Source organism: Salmo trutta, chromosome 4 (genome assembly GCF_901001165.1).
Source record: "Salmo trutta chromosome 4, fSalTru1.1, whole genome shotgun sequence".
Classification (NCBI taxonomy): domain Eukaryota; kingdom Metazoa; phylum Chordata; class Actinopteri; order Salmoniformes; family Salmonidae; genus Salmo; species Salmo trutta.
Window position 1 is genome coordinate 71671893 of NC_042960.1, and position 20375 is coordinate 71692267.

The following is a 20375-nucleotide window of genomic DNA, read 5'->3' on the forward strand; positions in this document are numbered from 1 at the left end:
CAGAATATTCTATAGAACCAGCGTGCGCGCTCACGAAATGTACGTTGCGGAGTGACGTGCTCGTTCACCAGTCACCGTGGGTCACGTGGTACCGATGTTTACGGAAGCTGCATCAAGCGAAGTTTATAGAGGATTAAAGTTGGCGATATTTTGCGTATTCTCGGCAAACAGTATGCTCCTAATAACGTGTTGAAGTTGTTGTTGTAGTGGTCGTTTTCCAGCTAATATGCAGGCGGAATCACCCGTAAAGTCTCCGAAATGTGATTTGTTAGACTCGTGTGGTACATTTCGTGTGTTGGTCGGGGTCACGGGGAGTGTGGCAGCTCTCAAAGTGCCTCTGTTGGTCTCCCAGCTTCTAGAGTTACCCGGGGTAAGTAGACAGGTTATCAAACTGGGATGTATTTCCTGCTACCTATATTTTGGATTCGTGAGCATCAGCGTTACTCAAAACAAGTATGGTGTCAAACGTTGCTCTCTGTGACCTGCACATGCATGGTCATACCGCTGGAGGACGACGTTCACCTTGTATCAAACCAACACGTTGTATTATCAAGAGGGGTTATTATGCAACTAACAGAAACTGACGGGGGAATTCCCCCCCCTCCAAAAAATGATGATTTACAAATCCGAGAGGTGCAGTCACGAAGTTACCCTTCTAATATCAGGTCATAACAGCATTATGCTCCCACATCCGGGTTTCAGCAGAAAATGAAGCTAGGTTCATTTTACTGTATCCCTAAAAAAAAAAACCTTGACCACTCTGAAAAGGGCGTATCAGCTTTAACCTTGTTTTTTTAGATAATCACCCTTATCTTCCTGTGCCCGTTTTGCAGGTGGATGTGCGTGTTGTCACGACAGAACACGCCAAGCACTTCTACAACCCTGCCGAGGTGGCTGTCAGAGTCTACAGCGACGCAAATGAGTGGGAGGTTGGTTCTCAAAACACATGTCCTGTCTAGATAAGATAGAGCTTAGGTCAAATTGACTTCCAAAGTTTTTTTTGTTTGTTGTTGTTGCATTTTAGCTAATCCTAAGCCTTTTCCTAACCTGCTATGAAAAGTCCATTGTTGACATAAACAGTATACCATCTAGTGAAAACCTCAGACACAGGGTTTAGTCGTGTAGAGTTATAATTGACTTGTAGTTGACTGGCCGGCAGGTTGCCTAGGGGTTATTGGGGCAGGTAGCCTAGGGGCAGGTTGCCTAGGGGTTATTGAGGCAGGTTGCCTAGGGGTTATTGGGGCAGGTAGCCTAGGGGCAGGTAGCCTAGCGGTTATTGGGGCAGGTAGCCTAGGGGCAGGTAGCCTAGGGGTTATTGGGGCAGGTAGCCTAGGGGTTATTGGGGCAGGTAGCCTAGGGGTTGTTGGGGCAGGTAGCCTAGGGGCAGGTAGCCTAGGGGTTATTGAGGCAGGTAGCCTAGGGGTTATTGAGGCAGGTTGCCTAGGGGTTATTGGGGCAGGTAGCCTAGGGGCAGGTAGCCTAGGGGTTATTGGGGCAGGTTGCCTAGGGGTTATTGGGGCAGGTAGCCTAGGGGTTATTGGGGCAGGTAGCCTAGGGGTTATTGGAGCAGGTAGCCTAGGGGTTATTGGGGCAGATAGCCTAGGGGTTATTGGGGCAGGTAGCCTAGGGGTTATTGGGGCAGGTAACCTAGGGGTTATTGGGGCAGGTAGCCTAGGGGTTATTGGGGCAGGTAGCCTAGGGGTTATTGGGGCAGGTAGCCTAGGGGCTATTGGGGCAGGTAGCCTAGGGGCTATTGGGGCAGGTAGCCTAGGGGTTATTGGGGCAGGTAGCCTAGGGGTTATTGAGGCAGGTTGCCTAGGGGTTATTGGGGCAGGTAGCCTAGGGGCAGGTTGCCTAGGGGTTATTGGGGCAGGTAGCCTAGGGGTTATTGGAGCAGGTAGCCTAGGGGTTATTGGGGCAGGTAGCCTAGGGGTTATTGGGGCAGGTAGCCTAGGGGTTATTGGGGCAGGTAGCCTAGGGGCAGGTAGCCTAGGGGTTATTGGGGCAGGTAGCCTAGGGGTTATTGGGGCAGGTAGCCTAGGGGTTATTGGGGCAGGTAGCCTAGGGGCTATTGGGGCAGGTAGCCTAGGGGTTATTGGGGCAGGTAGCCTAGGGGTTATTGGGGCAGGTAGCCTAGGGGTTATTGAGGCAGGTTGCCTAGGGGTTATTGGGGCAGGTAGCCTAGGGGTTATTGGGGCAGGTTGCCTAGGGGTTATTGGGGCAGGTAGCCTAGGGGTTATTGAGGCAGGTTGCCTAGGGGTTATTGGGGCAGGTTGCCTAGGGGTTATTGGGGCAGGTAGCCTAGGGGCAGGTTGCCTAGGGGTTATTGGGGCAGGTAGCCTAGGGGTTAAAGCGTTAACCGAAAGGTCGCTGGTTCGAATACCTTAGCCGACAAGGTGAGAAATCTGTCCGATGTGCCCTTGAGCAAGGCACTCAATCCAAATTGCTCTAGTTGCGACGTACTACGATGGCTGACCCTGTAAAACAACACATGTACCTATCCGGTATGTGTGACAATAAAATATATATATACTGTATTCTTTACTGGTCCTATATTTCCAAATCTAATTGCGGTAAAAACACAGTTTGGAAATCAAATGTCTGTTGCTGAAAAGAGAAGACGAATCCGTCTGTAGTTAGGCAAGTAGTAATCTGGGTTTGGCAGGTAGGAATCTGGGGTTGGCAGGTAGAACTCGGTGGGGTTGGCAGGTAGAACTCGGTGGGGTTGGCAGGTAGGACTCGGTGGGGTTGGCTGGTCGGACTCGGTGGGGTTGGCAGGTAGGACTCGGTGGGGTTGGCAGGTAGAACTCGGTGGGGTTGGCAGGTAGGACTCGGTGGGGTTGGCAGGTAGGACTCGGTGGGGTTGGCAGGTAAGACTCGGTGGGGTTGGAGGGTCGGACTCGGTGGGGTTGGAGGGTCGGACTCGGTGGGGTTGGCAGGTAGGACTCGGTGGGGTTGGCAGGAAGGACTCGGTGGGGTTGGCAGGTAGGACTCGGTGGGGTTGGCAGGTAGGACTCGGTGGGGTTGGCAGGTAGGACTCGGTGGGGTTGGCAGGTAGAACTCTGGGGTTGGCAGGTCGGACTCGGTGGGGTTGGCAGGTAGTACTCGGTGGGGTTGGCGGATAGGACTCGGTGGGGTTGGCGGGTAGAACTCGCTGGGGTTGGCGGGTAGGACTCGGTGGGGTTGGCGGGTAGAACTCGGTGGGGTTGGCGGATAGGACTCGGTGGGGTTGGCGGATAGGACTCGGTGGGGTTGGCGGATAGGACTCGCTGGGGTTGGCGGGTAGGACTCGGTGGGGTTGGCGGGTAGAACTCGGTGGGGTTGGCGGGTAGAACTCGGTGGGGTTGGCGGGTAGGACTCGGTGGGGTTGGCAGGTAGAACTCTGGGGTTGGCAGGTCGGACTCGGTGGGGTTGGCAGGTAGGACTCGGTGGGGTTGGCAGGTCGGAGTCGGTGGGGTTGGCAGGTAGGACTCGGTGGGGTTGGCAGGTAGGACTCGGTGGGGTTGGCAGGTAGGACTCTGTGGGGTTGGCAGGTAGGACTCGGTGGGGTTGGCAGGTAGGACTCGGTGGGGTTGGCAGGTAGGACTCGGTGGGGTTGGCGGGTAGAACTCGGTGGGGTTGGCGGGTAGGACTCGGTGGGGTTGGCGGGTAGAACTCGGTGGGGTTGGCGGGTAGAACTCGGTGGGGTTGGCGGGTTGAACTCGGTGGGGTTGGCGGGTAGGACTCGGTGGGGTTGGCGGGTAGGACTCGGTGGGGTTGGCGGGTAGGACTCGGTGGGGTTGGCAGGTCGGACTCGGTGGGGTTGGCGGGTAGGACTCGGTAGGGTTGGCGGGTAGAACTCGCTGGGGTTGGCGGGTAGGATTCGGTGGGGTTGGCGGGTAGAACTCGGTGGGGTTGGCGGGTAGGACTCGGTGGGGTTGGCGGGTAGAACTCGGTGGGGTTGGCGGGTAGAACTCGGTGGGGTTGGCGGGTTGAACTCGGTGGGGTTGGCGGGTAGGACTCGGTGGGGTTGGCGGGTAGGACTCGGTGGGGTTGGCGGGTAGAACTCGCTGGGGTTGGCGGGTAGGACTCGGTGGGGTTGGCGGGTAGAACTCGGTGGGGTTGGCGGGTAGAACTCGGTGGGGTTGGCGGGTAGAACTCGGTGGGGTTGGCGGGTAGAACTCGCTGGGGTTGGTATTTACCAAGGCTACATCTCTTAGGGGATATCTATACCTCACCCTACATGACTCACTAGGCTGATGCTAAAATAATCCTGGAGCAACCAGTGACTTTAAAAACCGTTGGTCTGCATTGTGCTCAGAGTCTAGGGATTACGTTGGCACCTGCAAACGTTTTGAAACAGAACCACACGGCTAGCTATAGCCTGGCTGACGCCACTCACGTGGAACACAGCGAAGGGAGAGCTGGGAAGACTTCGAGGGAGGTGACAGACTAAGCTAGCTACCCCTCGACTGAAGATTGTATACATAGTTATATTAATCCTAAGTGACCACTCGCTGTGTTAGAAAGCTACTAAATTCTGTGTTAGATTCTCACAGTGAGAGTTAGCCTCCAACGCTAAGCTAGCCTCCGACGCTAAGCTAGCCTCCAACGCTAATTAGCCACACAGTATGGGTTAGCCCGCTAACTTCCTGTCCTGCGATCAATATAGCTGGATGAATGGAGATATCGCCTAAATAGCATCTAAATTCTTTTCACATTTATGATTCACGATAATATGGTATCTCCATTTTTTATTTTATTTTTTTCCCTTTTAAATAAAAGTTGTTGTGCAATTTTAAAGGTTAAATACACTGCATTTCAAACAGTTGAAATGAACACATCCTTCTGTCTCCAACTGTTTGAAAAGCATGTTAGTCTGTCCACTTTTATTTCTCAGAATAAAATGGGCATTGCTGGGTAAAAGGGAATTTATCTTCTATTAGACTGAAATAATGTCTCACTGTGTTTTAGTGTCCATGTGACCGATTCTGTTGGACCAAACCTAAAATACTAAATAACGAGTTGAAAGCGCTCGTCAGGGAGGAAGATGTGATCTCTCAGCATTGTTAGCGTGAGGGACAAGGGGCTTGGGGTGTGTGTAAAACATAGAGGAGGAAGATGGGATCTCTCAGCATTGTTAGCGTGAGGGACAAGGGGCTTGGGGTGTGTGTAAAACATAGAGGAGGAAGATGGGATCTCTCAGCATTGTTAGCGTGAGGGACAAGGGGCTTGGGGTGTGTGTAAAACATAGAGGAGGAAGATGGGATCTCTCAGCATTGTTAGCGTGAGGGACAAGGGGCTTGGGGTGTGTGTAAAACATAGAGGAGGAAGATGGGATCTCTCAGCATTGTTAGCGTGAGGGACAAGGGGCTTGGGGTGTGTGTAAAACATAGAGGAGGAAGATGGGATCTCTCAGCATTGTTAGCGTGAGGGACAAGGGGCTTGGGGTGTGTGTAAAACATAGAGGAGGAAGATGGGATCTCTCAGCATTGTTAGCGTGAGGGACAAGGGGCTTGGGGTGTGTGTAAAACATAGAGGAGGAAGATGTGATCTCTCAGCATTGTTAGCGTGAGGGACAAGGGGCTTGGGGTGTGTGTAAAACATAGAGGAGGAAGATGGGATCTCTCAGCATTGTTAGCGTGAGGGACAAGGGGCTTGGGGTGTGTGTAAAACATAGAGGAGGAAGATGGGATCTCTCAGCATTGTTAGCGTGAGGGACAAGGGGCTTGGGGTGTGTGTAAAACATAGAGGAGGAAGATGTGATCTCTCAGCATTGTTAGCGTGAGGGACAAGGGGCTTGGGGTGTGTGTAAAACATAGAGGAGGAAACGAGAAGTTTAACTCTCTATAATAATCTGTCCAAAATAAGCCCAGTGCGTTGCTATGGGTTTATTTTGGACCTTAAGAGACAATTTATTCTTGATCCGAAAATGTTTGTCGGATATGGATGATGTGACACAATGGCGGAGCCTCCGGATGCACGCAGAGGACAAATTGAACTCGCTGTGCGCCTCTCAAATGTTGTAACAAGTGCGGAAGGCTCTATATAGCTCCGCATTGACATGATTGGTTGATGGTAGGTGAGGGGGCGGGAGGTCCTAAATAAACACAAACTCACTTCCTTGACAACTTCCTTGACAACTGCTCTGCACTGCTCAGCGAAGTGCAAGGATTTGGAAAACTATTTAGTCTTTAAAACGTATACAAAACAAAATGTCAAAAAAATGTATTCGCTATATGTCTGTATTTGATTTGATATAATGTGGAATAGTTTTTTTTTTCTTTTTTTTCTCACTTCTTTGGAATCCCTCTGGCTGTTATGTTTACTCTTTATATATATATTTATATATATATTTATTTTAATTATATGGGATATATACACTGCTCAAAAAAATAAAGGGAACACTTAAACAACACAATGTAACTCCAAGTCAATCACACTTCTGTGAAATCAAACTGTCCACTTAGGAAGCAACACTGATTGACAATACATTTCACATGCTGTTGTGCAAATGGAATAGACAACAGGTGGAAATTATAGGCAATTAGCAAGACACCCCCAATAAAGGAGTAGTTCTGCAGGTGGGGACCACAGACCACTTCTCAGTTCCTATGCTTCCTGGCTGATGTTTTGGTCACTTTTGAATGCTGGCGGTGCTTTCACTCTAGTGTTAGCATGAGACGGGGTCTACAACCCACACAAGTGGCTCAGGTAGTGCAGCTCATCCAGGATGGCACATCAATGCGAGCTGTGGCAAGAAGGTTTGCTGTGTCTGTCAGCGTAGTGTCCAGAGCATGGAGGCGCTACCAGGAGACAGGCCAGTACATCAGGAGACGTGGAGGAGGCCGTAGGAGGGCAACAACCCAGCAGCAGGACCGCTACCTCCGCCTTTGTGCAAGGAGGAGCAGGAGAAGCACTGCCAGAGCCCTGCAAAATGACCTCCAGCAGGCCACAAATGTGCATGTGTCTGCTCAAACGGTCAGAAACAGACTCCATGAGGGTGGTATGAGGGCCCGACGTCCACAGGTGGGGGTTGTGCTTACAGCCCAACACCGTGCAGGACGTTTGGCATTTGCCAGAGAACACCAAGATTGGCAAATTCGCCACTGGCGCCCTGTGCTCTTCACAGATGAAAGCAGGTTCACACTGAGCACGTGACAGACGTGACAGAGTCTGGAGACGCCGTGGAGAACGTTCTGCTGCCTGCAACATCCTCCAGCATGACCGGTTTGGCGGTGGGTCAGACATGGTGTGGGGTGGCATTTCTTTGGGGGGCTGCACAGCCCTCCATGTGCTCGCCAGAGGTAGCCTGACTGCCATTAGGTACCGAGATGAGATCCTCAGACCCCTTGTGAGACCATATGCTGGTGCGGTTGGCCCTGGGTTCCTCCTAATGCAAGACAATGCTAGACCTCATGTGGCTGGAGTGTGTCAGCAGTTCCTGCAAGAGGAAGGCATTGATGCTATGGACTGGTCCGCCTGTTCCACAGACCTGAATCCAATTGAGCACATCTGGGACATCATGTCTCGCTCCATCCACCAACACCACGTTGCACCACAGACTGTCCAGGAGTTGGCGGATGCTTTAGTCCAGGTCTGGGAGGAGATCCCTCAGGAGACCATCCGCCACCTCATCAGGAGCATGCCCAGGCGTTGTAGGGAGGTCATACAGGCACGTGGAGGCCACACACACTACTGAGCCTCATTTTGACTTGTTTTAAGGACATTACATCAAAGTTGGATCAGCCTGTAGTGTGGTTTTCCACTTTAATTTTGAGTGTGACTCCAAATCCAGACCTCCATGGGTTGATAAATTGGATTTCCATTGATTATTTTTGTGTGATTTTGTTGTCGGCACATTCAACTATGTAAAGAAAAAAGTATTTAATAAGATTATTTATTTCATTCAGATCTAGGATGTGTTGTTTAAGTGTTCCCTTTATTTTTTTGAGCAGTGTGTGTATATATATATATATATATATATATATATACATTTTAATTATATGGGACATATATATATTTATTTAGTTATTTATTTTAATCCCAGCCCCCGTAGGAGGCCTGTTCCCTTCTGGTAGGTCGTCATTGTAAATAAGAATTTGTTCTTAACTGACTTGCCTTGTTAAATAGAGGTTCAATATAATTTCTTTTAATTTTAGATGTATATATGTAGAATAAAATACACATCACAACACGAGAGACAACACAACACTACATAAAGAGATTGCCTTTGTGTTGTGAACCAGTATCTGAAAAAAAAAAATATATATATATATATATATATATATATATATACTGAACAAAAATATAATTGCAACAATTTCAACGATTTTACAGAGTTACAGTTCTTATAAGGAAATCAGTCAAGTGAAATGAATGAATTAGATTAGGGCCTAATTTAAGGATCACTACTGTATTTCACATAACTGAGCAGGAGGTGCACCAGTATATATATATATATATATATATATATATATATATATATATATATATATATATATATATATATATATATATATATATATATATATATGCGTTTTGTTCTATCTATATAAATGAATTAATTAGATTAGGGCCTAATTTAAGGATCACTACTGTATTTCACATAACTGAGCAGGAGGTGCACCAGTGTACTACATACAATACCAGTCAAAACTCATTCCAGGGTTTTTCTTAATTTTTTACTATTTTTCTACATTGTATAATAATAGTGAAGACATCAAAACTAGGAAATAACACATATGGAATCATGTACGAACTAAAAAAAAAGTGTTAAACAAATCAAAATATATTTTATATTTTAAATTCTTCAAAGTAGCCACCCTTTGCCTCTGACAGCTTTGCACACTCTTGGCATTCAGTTTAATGAGTTTATGTTCACTAGTATAGAAATCAGTTCATGTTCACCAAAAGGACAACCAGACAATTTGACACAACTGTGGGAAGCATTGGAGTCAACCTTGTCCAGCATCCCTGTGGGACATTTACGACACCTTGTAGAGTCCACGCCCCGAAGAATTCAGGCTGTTCTGAGGACAAAAGAGGGGGGGTGGGGGCTGGTTTGCAAGTCAATATTAGGAAGGTGTACAGTATATTCATGCTACACACACACACACACACATCACAACTGCTGCTACCAGAGTCTTATTATGATTTCTAAATACTACTCAGTTTTTTATACACTGCCCCTCCCCCCCATCTCCAATACACGTGTAAATATTGGACTATAAATTATGTCTTCCTGTATTGTACTGATGCTAAATGTCTATTCTACTGACATTTACTTACTGTCGTTATTCTTATCTTGTATGTCTTATTGTTGTTATTCTTATCTTGTATGTCTTATTGTTGTTGCATTGTCCAGAAGGAACCTGCATTCAGCATTTGGTTGGACGGTGTAAACCATGTGATCCTGTACATACAACTTGAAAAACTCCTGATAAGTAGGCAATCTAACAGCCGAGTTGAGTCTGTCAGTGAACAACACCTAAAACAGGCCTTTTGCAATATTTACAAATATTCAATCACTGGATAAACACTGTTTTTGGAAAACAAGTGGCTACTGCTGAAAAGAGAAGACTCTCTAATCTGACTAAAACTAAGTCGTGTAAATTATGTTGCGTTGCATGAAATGTTTTTATAAAATAGACACAATCTTCTCAGACCCTAAATATCCAGAAATTATCTTCACCGTGTGAATCCTAGAAACGCCTGTGGACCTAGATGTGATTCCTGTATCTGAATACTATTCCTCTTTCTCAGTGGACCTAGATGTGATGTAACTGTATCTGATAATGTGTTGATTGTGTTCCTATTTGTCCCATAGCTGTGGCGCCAGCGTTCTGACCCTGTCCTGCACATAGAGCTGAGACGCTGGGCCAACCTCTTCCTTATCGCCCCTCTGGACGCCAACACACTGGGCAAGATCTCCAGCGGTATCTGTGACAACTTACTGGTGAGATCTGGTAGACGGACAGGAAATGGATGCTCCGTAGCTAGACAGACTGCCCTGTCAACAGGACATGGATCCTCCTCCGTAGCTAGACAGACTGCCCTGTCAACAGGACATGGATCCTCCTCCGTAGCTAGACAGACTGCCCTGAACACTACCATGACCATGAACACTACCATGAACACTACTATGAACACTACCATGAACACTACTATGAGCACTACTATGACCATGAACACTACTATGAACACTACTATGAACACTAATATGAGCACTACTATGACTATGAACACTACTATGAACACTACTATGACCATGAGCACTACTATGACCATGAACACTACTATGAGCACTACTATGAACACTAATATGAGCACTACTATGAGCACTACTATGACTATGAACACTACTATGAACACTACTATGACCATGAGCACTACTATGACCATGAGCACTACTATGACCATGAACACTACTATGAGCACTACTATGACCATGAACACTACTATGAGCACTACTATGACCATGAACACTACTATGAGCACTACTATGAACACTAATATGAGCACTACTATGACTATGAACACTACTATGAGCACTACTATGAACACTAATATGAGCACTACTATGACTATGAACACTACTATGAACACTACTATGACCACTACTATGCACACTAATATGAGCACTACTATGACCATGAACACTACTATGAGCACTACTATGAACACTAATATGAGCACTACTATGACTATGAACACTACTATGAACACTACTATGACCATGAGCACTACTATGACAATGAACACTACCATGAACACCACTATGACCATGAACACTACTATGACCATGAGCACTGCTATGACCACTACTATGACCACTACTATGAACACTACTATGAGCACTACTATGACAATTAACACCACTATGAACACCACTATGTACACTACCATGAACACCACCATGAGCACTACTATGACCATGAACACTACTATGAACACTACTATGAGCACTACTATGAACACTACTATGAGCACTACTATGACCACTACCATGAGCACTACTATGACCACTACTATGAGCATGAACACCACTATGTACACTACTATGAACACTACTATGAACACTACTATGAACACTACCATGACCATGAACACTACTATGACCATGAACACTACTATGTACACTACCATGAACACCACTATGAACACTACTATGACCATGAACACCACTATGACCATGAACACCACTATGACCATGAACACTACCATGAACACTACCATGAACACTACTATGAACACTACCATGTACACTACCATGAACACCACTATGACCATGAACACCACTATGACCATGAACACTACTATGACCATGAACACTACTATGACCATGAGCACTACCATGAACACTACTGTAAACACTACTATGACCATGTACACTACCATGAACACTACCATGACCATGAACACCACTATGAACACTACTATAACCATGAACACTACTACGACCATGAACACGACCATGAACACTACTATGACCATGAACACTACTACGACCATGAACACTACCATGAACACTACTATGACCATGAACACTACTACGACCACTACTATGACCATGAACACTACCATGAACACTACTATGACCATGAACACTACTATGACCACTACTATGAACACTACCATGAACACTACCATGAACACTACTATGAACACTACTATGAACACTACCATGAACACTACCATGAACACTACCATGAACACTACCATGATCACCACTATGAACACCACTATGTACACTACCATGTACACTACCATGAACACTACTATGACCATGAACACTACTATGACCATGAACACTACTACGACCATGTACACTTCTATGACTATAAACACTACTATGAACACTACTATGTACACTACCATGAACACTACTATGAACACTGCCATCAACACTACCATGTACACTACTATGAGCACTACCATGAACACTACTGTAAACACTACCATGACCACTACTATGACCATGAACACTACTATGAACACTACTATGAACACTACTATGTACACTACTATGTACACTACCATGTACACTACCATGTACACTACCATGAACACTACTATGACCATGAACACTACTATGAACACTACTATGAACACTACCATGTACACTACCATGTACACTACCATGAACACTACTATGACCATGAACACTACTATGACCATGAACACCACTGTGACCATGAACACCACTATGAACACTACTATGTACACTACCATGTACACTACCATGTACACTACTTTGACCATGAACACTACTGTAAACACTACCATGTACACTACCATGCACACTACTATGACAATTAACACTACTATGACCATGAACACTACCATGCACACTACTATGACCATCAACACTACCATGAACACCACTATGACCATGAACACTACTATGACCATGAACACCACTATGAAAATCAACACCACTATGACCATGAACACCACTATAAACACTACTATGACCATGAACACCACTATGAACACCACTATGACCATGAACACCACTATGAACACTACTATGACCATGAACACCACTATGACCATGAACACCACTATGACCATGAACACCACTATGACCATGAACACCACTATAAACACTACTATGACCATGAACACCACTATAAACACCACTATGACCATGAACACCACTATGACCATGAACACCACTATAAACACTACTATGACCATGAACACCACTATGAACACCACTATGACCATGAACACTACCATGAACACTACCATGAACACCACTATGACCATGAACACTACTATGACCATGAGCACTGCTATGACCACTACTATGACCACTACTATGAACACTACTATGAGCACTACTATGACAATTAACACCACTATGAACACCACTATGTACACTACCATGAACACCACCATGAGCACTACTATGACCATGAACACTACTATGAACACTACTATGAACACTACTATGAGCACTACTATGAACACTACTATGAGCACTACTATGACCACTACCATGAGCACTACTATGACCACTACTATGAGCATGAACACCACTATGTACACTACTATGAACACTACTATGAACACTACCATGACCATGAACACTACTATGACCATGAACACTACTATGTACACTACCATGAACACCACTATGACCATGAACACCACTATGACCATGAACACCACTATGACCATGAACACTACCATGAACACTACCATGAACACTACTATGAACACTACCATGTACACTACCATGAACACCACTATGACCATGAACACCACTATGACCATGAACACCACTATGACCATGAACACCACTATGACCATGAACACTACTATGACCATGAGCACTACCATGAACACTACTGTAAACACTACTATGACCACTACTATGACCATGTACACTACCATGAACACTACCATGACCATGAACACCACTATGAACACTACTATAACCATGAACACTACAACGACCATGAACACGACCATGAACACTAGTATAACCATGAACACTACTACGACCATGAACACTACCATGAACACTACTATGACCATGAACACTACTACGACCACTGCTATGACCATGAACACTACCATGAACACTACTATGACCATGAACACTACTATGACCACTACTATGAACACTACCATGAACACTACCATGAACACTACCATGAACACTACCATGAACACTACTATGAACACTACCATGAACACTACCATGAACACTACCATGAACACTACCATGATCACCACTATGAACACCACCATGTACACTACCATGAACACTACTATGACCATGAACACTACTATGACCATGAACACTACTATGACCATGTACACTTCTATGACTATAAACACTACTATGAACACTACTATGTACACTACCATGAACACTACTATGAACACTGCCATCAACACTACCATGTACACTACTATGAGCACTACCATGAACACTACTGTAAACACTACCATGACCATGAACACTACTATGAACACTACTATGTACACTACCATGTACACTACCATGTACACTACCATGAACACTACTATGACCATGAACACTACTATGAACACTACTATGAACACTACCATGTACACTACCATGTACACTACCATGAACACTACTATGACCATGAACACTACTATGACCATGAACACCACTGTGACCATGAACACCACTATGAACACTACTATGTACACTACCATGTACACTACCATGTACACTACTTTGACCATGAACACTACTGTAAACACTACCATGTACACTACCATGCACACTACTATGACAATTAACACTACTATGACCATGAACACTACCATGCACACTACTATGACCATCAACACTACCATGAACACCACTATGACCATGAACACTACTATGACCATGAACACCACTATGACCATGAACACCACTATGACCATGAACACCACTATAAACACTACTATGACCATGAACACCACTATGAACACCACTATGACCATGAACACCACTATGACCATGAACACCACTATGACCATGAACACCACTATGACCATGAACACCACTATAAACACTACTATGACCATGAACACCACTATAAACACCACTATGACCATGAACACCACTATGACCATGAACACCACTATAAACACTACTATGACCATGAACACCACTATAAACACCACTATGACCATGAACACCACTATGACCATGAACACCACTATAAACACTACTATGACCATGAACACCACTATGAACACCACTATGACCATGAACACTACTATGACCATGAACACCACTATGACCATGAACACCACTATGAACACCACTATGAACACTACTATGACCATGAACACCACTATGAACACTACTATGACCATGAACACTACTATGACCATGAACACCACTATGACCATGAGCACCACTATGAACAGCACTATGAACACTACTATGACCATGAACACCACTATGAACACTACTATGACCATGAACACTACTGTGACCATGAACACTACTGTGACCATGAACACCACTATGAACACCACTATGAACACTACTATGACCATGAACACCACTATGAACACTAGTATGACCATGAACACCACTATGTGGTGTCAACGCATTAGGCCACTCTACTATCATATACTCTATTCTACTCTACTGTACTCTATTCTACTCTACTGTACTCTATTCTACTGTACTCTATTCTACTCTACTGTACTCTATTCTACTCTACTGTACTGTATTCTACTCTACTGTACTCTATTCTACTCTACTGTACTCTATTCTACTATACTCTATTCTACTCTACTGTACTCTATTCTACTGTACTCTATTATATTCTACTGTACTCTATTCTATTCTACTGTACTCTATTCTACTCTACTGTACTCTATTCTACTGTACTCTATTCTACTGTACTCTATTCTATTCTACTGTACTCTATTCTACTCTACTGTACTCTATTCTACTGTACTCTATTCTACTGTACTCTATTCTACTCTACTGTACTCTATTCTACTCTACTGTACTCTATTCTACTGTACTCTATTCTACTCTACTGTACTCTATTCTACTGTACTCTATTCTATTCTACTGTACTCTATTCTATTCTACTGTACTCTATTCTACTCTACTGTACTCTATTCTACTCTACTGTACTCTATTCTACTGTACTCTATTCTACTATATTCTACTGTACTCTATTCTACTGTACTCTATTCTATTCTACTGTACTCTATTCTATTCTACTGTACTCTATTCTACTGTACTCTATTCTATTCTACTGTACTCTATTCTATTCTACTGTACTCTATTCTACTGTACTCTATTCTATTCTACTGTACTCTATTCTACTCTACTGTACTCTATTCTACTCTACTGTACTCTATTCTACTGTACTCTATTCTACTCTACTGTACTCTATTCTACTGTACTCTATTCCATTCTACTGTACTCTATTCTACTCTACTGTACTCTATTCTACTGTACTCTATTCTACTGTACTCTATTCTATTCTACTGTACTCTATTCTACTATACTCTATTCTATTCTACTGTACTCTATTCTACTGTACTCTATTCTACTGTACTCTATTCTATTCTACTGTACTCTATTCTACTGTACTCTATTCTATTCTACTGTACTAGACTATTCTACTGTACTAGACTGTTCTACTGTACTAGACTATTCTACTATACTTTATTTTACTGTACTCTATTCTACTCTATTCTACTCTACTCTCAGACTCTATTCTACTGTACTCTATTCTACTGTACTCTATTCTACTCTACTGTACTCTATTCTACTCTACTCTATTCTACTGTACTGTACTCTATTCTACTCTACTGTACTCTATTCTACTGTACTCTATTCTACTGTACTGTACTCTATTCTACTGTACTGTACTCTATTCTACTGTACTGTACTCTATTCTGCTGTACTGTACTCGATTCTACTGTACTGTACTCTATTCTGCTGTACTAGACTCTATTATACTGTACTATACTATACTCTTCTATTCTACTGTACTAGACTCTATTATACTTTATTCTACTGTACTCTCTTATACTTCATTTTATTCTACTGTACTATACTATACTCTTGTATTCTACTGTACTATACTATATTCTACTGTACTAGACTATATTCTACTGTACTATACTATACTCTTCTATTCTACTGTACTATACTATACTCTTCTATTCTACTGTACTATACTATACTCTTCTATTCTACTGTACTCTACTATACTCTTCTATTCTACTGTACTCTACTCTCATATGCTCTATTCTATTCTACTGTACTCTACTCTACTCTCAAATACTCTATTCTACTCTATTATACTGTATTCTACTATACTCATATACTCTATTATAGTGTACTCTACTATACTCTATTCTACTGTCTACTATACTCATATACTCTATTCTACTGTACTCTACTATGCTGTAGTTCACTATACTCTATTGTACTGTAAATAATCTATTGTATTGTGCTGTACTCTATTGTACTCTACAATACTATATTGCACTGTACTATACTGTATTGTACTCTACTGTACTATACTCTATTGCACTCTAATATATTATATTGTACTCTACTATACTGTAATGTACTATACTATATTGTACTATACTGTAATGTATTCTACTATACTCTATTGTACTCTACTATACTCTTTTGTACTCTACTATACTGCAATTTACTCTACTATACTGTACTCTACTACACTGTATTGTACTATACTCTACTGTACTCTACTATACTGTACTCTACTATACTGTATTGTACTATACTCTACTGTACTCTACTATACTGTACTCTGCTATACTATACTCTACTATACTGTCATGTACTGTAATGTAGTCTACTCTACTATACTGTAATGTACTATACTGTAATGTACTCTACTCTACTGTACTCTACTATACTGTACTCTGCTATACTATACTGTCATGTACTGTACTGTAATGTAGTCTACTCTACTATACTGTAATGTACTATACTCTACTATACTCTACTATACTGTCATGTACTATACTTATTTTCAGACATGTGTGGTGCGAGCCTGGGATACCAGTCGTCCTCTACTCTTCTGTCCAGCGATGAACACTGCTATGTGGCACCACCCCATCACCTCTCGCCAGGTGGACGGCCTTAAAGAGTTTGGCTACGTTGAGATCCCCTGTATCGCCAAGAAACTGGTCTGTGGAGACCAAGGTCTGTGCCGATAGCTCATAACGTGTGGAATGTTTAGATTGATGCAATGGAAGCTTCTACGTGGCTTCTACACCTGCATTGCTTGCTGTTTTGGGGGGGTTTTAGGCTGGGTTTCTGTACAGCACTTTGTGATATCAGCTGATGTAAGAAGGGCTATTTAAATAAATTTGATTTGATTCACAGTCCCCAAGTCCAGAACAGACTACAGGAGGTACACAGTACTACATAGAGCCATGACTACATGGAACTCTATTCCACATCAAGTAACTGATGCAGAGAGTACTGGCCACCCCTCATAGCCTGGTTCCTCTCTAGGTTTCTTCCTAGGTTCTGGCCTTTCTAGGGAGTTTTTCCTTGCCACCGTGCTTCTACACCTGCATTGCTTGCTGTTTGGGGTTTTAGGCTGGGTTTCTGTACAGCACTTTGAGATATCAGCTGATGTAAGAAGGGCTTTTATAAATACATTTTGATTTGATTTGTGTTAGTCGTCGTTCCTCGCTGCTAAATAAAACATACTATTGTATTCTGTCTGGACTATGTAGCTATATGTACTGTACATCTTTCACCTTTTGTACCTCTTACCTGTTTCTATTGTCGTTTTATACATTGTTGAGTAACTTGGAGTGTCACTTTACAGGTAAAGGAGCCATGGCAGAGGTGTCAACGATCGTAGATGTTGTGCAGCAGTTCATTCAGAAAGCTGCTGAGTCTCCCCAGGAAGGGGCGGGCCAGGTGCTGTGAGGAAGGGGCGGGCCAGGTGCTGTGAGGAAGGGGCGGGCCAGGTGCTGTGAGGAAGGAGCGGGCCAGGGGCTGTGAGGAAGGGGCGGGCCAGGGGCTGTGAGGAAGGGGCGGGCCAGGTGCTGTGAGAAAGGGGCGGGCCAGGTGCTGTGAGGAAGGGGCGGGCCAGGGGCTGTGAGGAAGGGGCGGGCCAGGGGCTGTGAGGAAGGGGCGGGCCAGGGGCTGTGAGGAAGGGGGGCAGGGGCTGTGAGGAAGGGGCGGGCCAGGGGCTGTGAGGAAGGGGCGGGCCAGGGGCTGTGAGGAAGGGGCGGGCCAGGGGCTGTGAGGAAGGGGCGGCCCAGGGGCTGTGAGGAAGGGGCGGGCCAGGGGCTGTGAGGAAAGGGCGGCCCAGGGGCTGTGAGGAAGGGGCGGGCCAGGGGCTGTGAGGAAGGGGCGGGCCAGGGGCTGTGAGGAAGGGGCGGGCCAGGGGCTGAGGAAGGGGCGGGCCAGGGGCTGTGAGGAAGGGGCGGGCCAGGGGCTGTGAGGAAGGGGCGGGCCAGGGGCTGAGGAAGGGGCGGGCCAGGTGCTGTGAGGAAGGGGCGGGCCAGGTGCTGTGAATATTAATGAACTGCAGATAGTAATAAACCAGATGGACTCCTAGACCCTATATACACTTGTAGAGATCTGAGAGGATTTTGATTGGAATAGGTAGAACGCTGAAACATCCACCTAGCCTATCAGAGGGCAAGGTAGAACTATTACCATAATAAACTATGCCTGTCAAATCTTCTCAGATCTGCTTCAATAAATCCCTAGGGTCTAGGGGTCCGTTTGGGATTTGGGCCATTGGCACGAAGATGAGGCATTCAGATGAAGATTGCCGCAGTTATTTGTGATGTAATTACATTTGAATGTAACGAACTGATTTATTGAAGCCAAATGTTAAAAGAGACCCGAGTTTGCAATAAATGTTTGTATTTTAATTATCAAGGAATTTGTGTCGGTTATTCTTGCCAGCTTGGATTAGCAGCTACAGCTGCTATGTGAGTGTTATGTCATGCTTTGTTATGTCATGTCATCTTTCTTAGTAAGGTCCCGTGGTGGCTCTTGCCATATGTTATGGATGTGATTCTGATCTGGACTCATCGCTGGCCACTCCAGAACAATCCAGTGTTTCTTGTTGAATCATTCCTGGGTGCTTTTTGATGTGTGTTTTTGGTCATTGTCCTGCTGGAAGATCCACAACCTTTAAATGGAGACCCAGTTTAGTTTTTGGGACACTTGGTTGAACACTGAACTCCAAAACACCTGATAATCTGCTGACTTCATGATGTCTTGCACATATTTGTATTTATTATGGATCCCCATTAGCTCCTGTTGCCAAGGCAGCAGCTACTCTTCCTGGGGTTTATTATGGATCCCCATTAGTTCCTGTTGCCAAGGCAGCAGCTACTCTTCCTGGGGTTTATTATGGATCCCCATTAGTTCCTGTTGCCAAGGCAGCAGCTACTCTTCCTGGGGTTTATTATGGTTCCCCATTTGTTCCTGCCAAGGCAGCAGCTACTCTTCCTGGGGTTTATTATGGATCCCCATTAGTTCCTGTCAAGGCAGCAGCTACTCTTCCTGGGGTTTATTATGGATCCCCATTAGTTCCTGCCAAGGCAGCAGCTACTCTTCCTGTGGTTTATTATGGATCCCCATTAGTTCCTGCCAAGGTAGCAGCTACTCTTCCTGGGGTTTATTATGGATCCCCATTAGTTCCTGCCAAGGCAGCAGCTACTCTTCCTGGGGTTTATTATGGATCCCCATTAGTTCCTGCCAAGGCAGCAGCTACTCTTCCTGGGGTTTATTATGGATCCCCATTAGTTCCTGCCAAGGCAGCAGCTACTCTTCCTGGGGTTTATTATGGATCCCCATTAGTTCCTGCCAAGGCAGCAGCTACTCTTCCTGGGGTTTATTATGGATCCCCATTAGTTCCTGC

General features: G+C 44.6%; 1 protein-coding gene across 1 annotated transcript; it reads left to right on the forward strand.

Moving 5' to 3' along the window:
* The first annotated feature begins 82 nt into the window (after window positions 1-82).
* On the forward strand, window positions 83-18470 carry ppcdc (phosphopantothenoylcysteine decarboxylase). The gene is made up of 5 exons (XM_029751964.1): window positions 83-370; window positions 834-929; window positions 9809-9937; window positions 17509-17677; window positions 18315-18470. The coding sequence occupies exons 1-5, from the start codon at window positions 227-229 to the stop codon at window positions 18416-18418; spliced, it is 642 nt and encodes a 213-aa protein (XP_029607824.1). The 5' UTR covers window positions 83-226; the 3' UTR covers window positions 18419-18470.
* Window positions 18471-20375: the final 1905 nt, after the last annotated feature.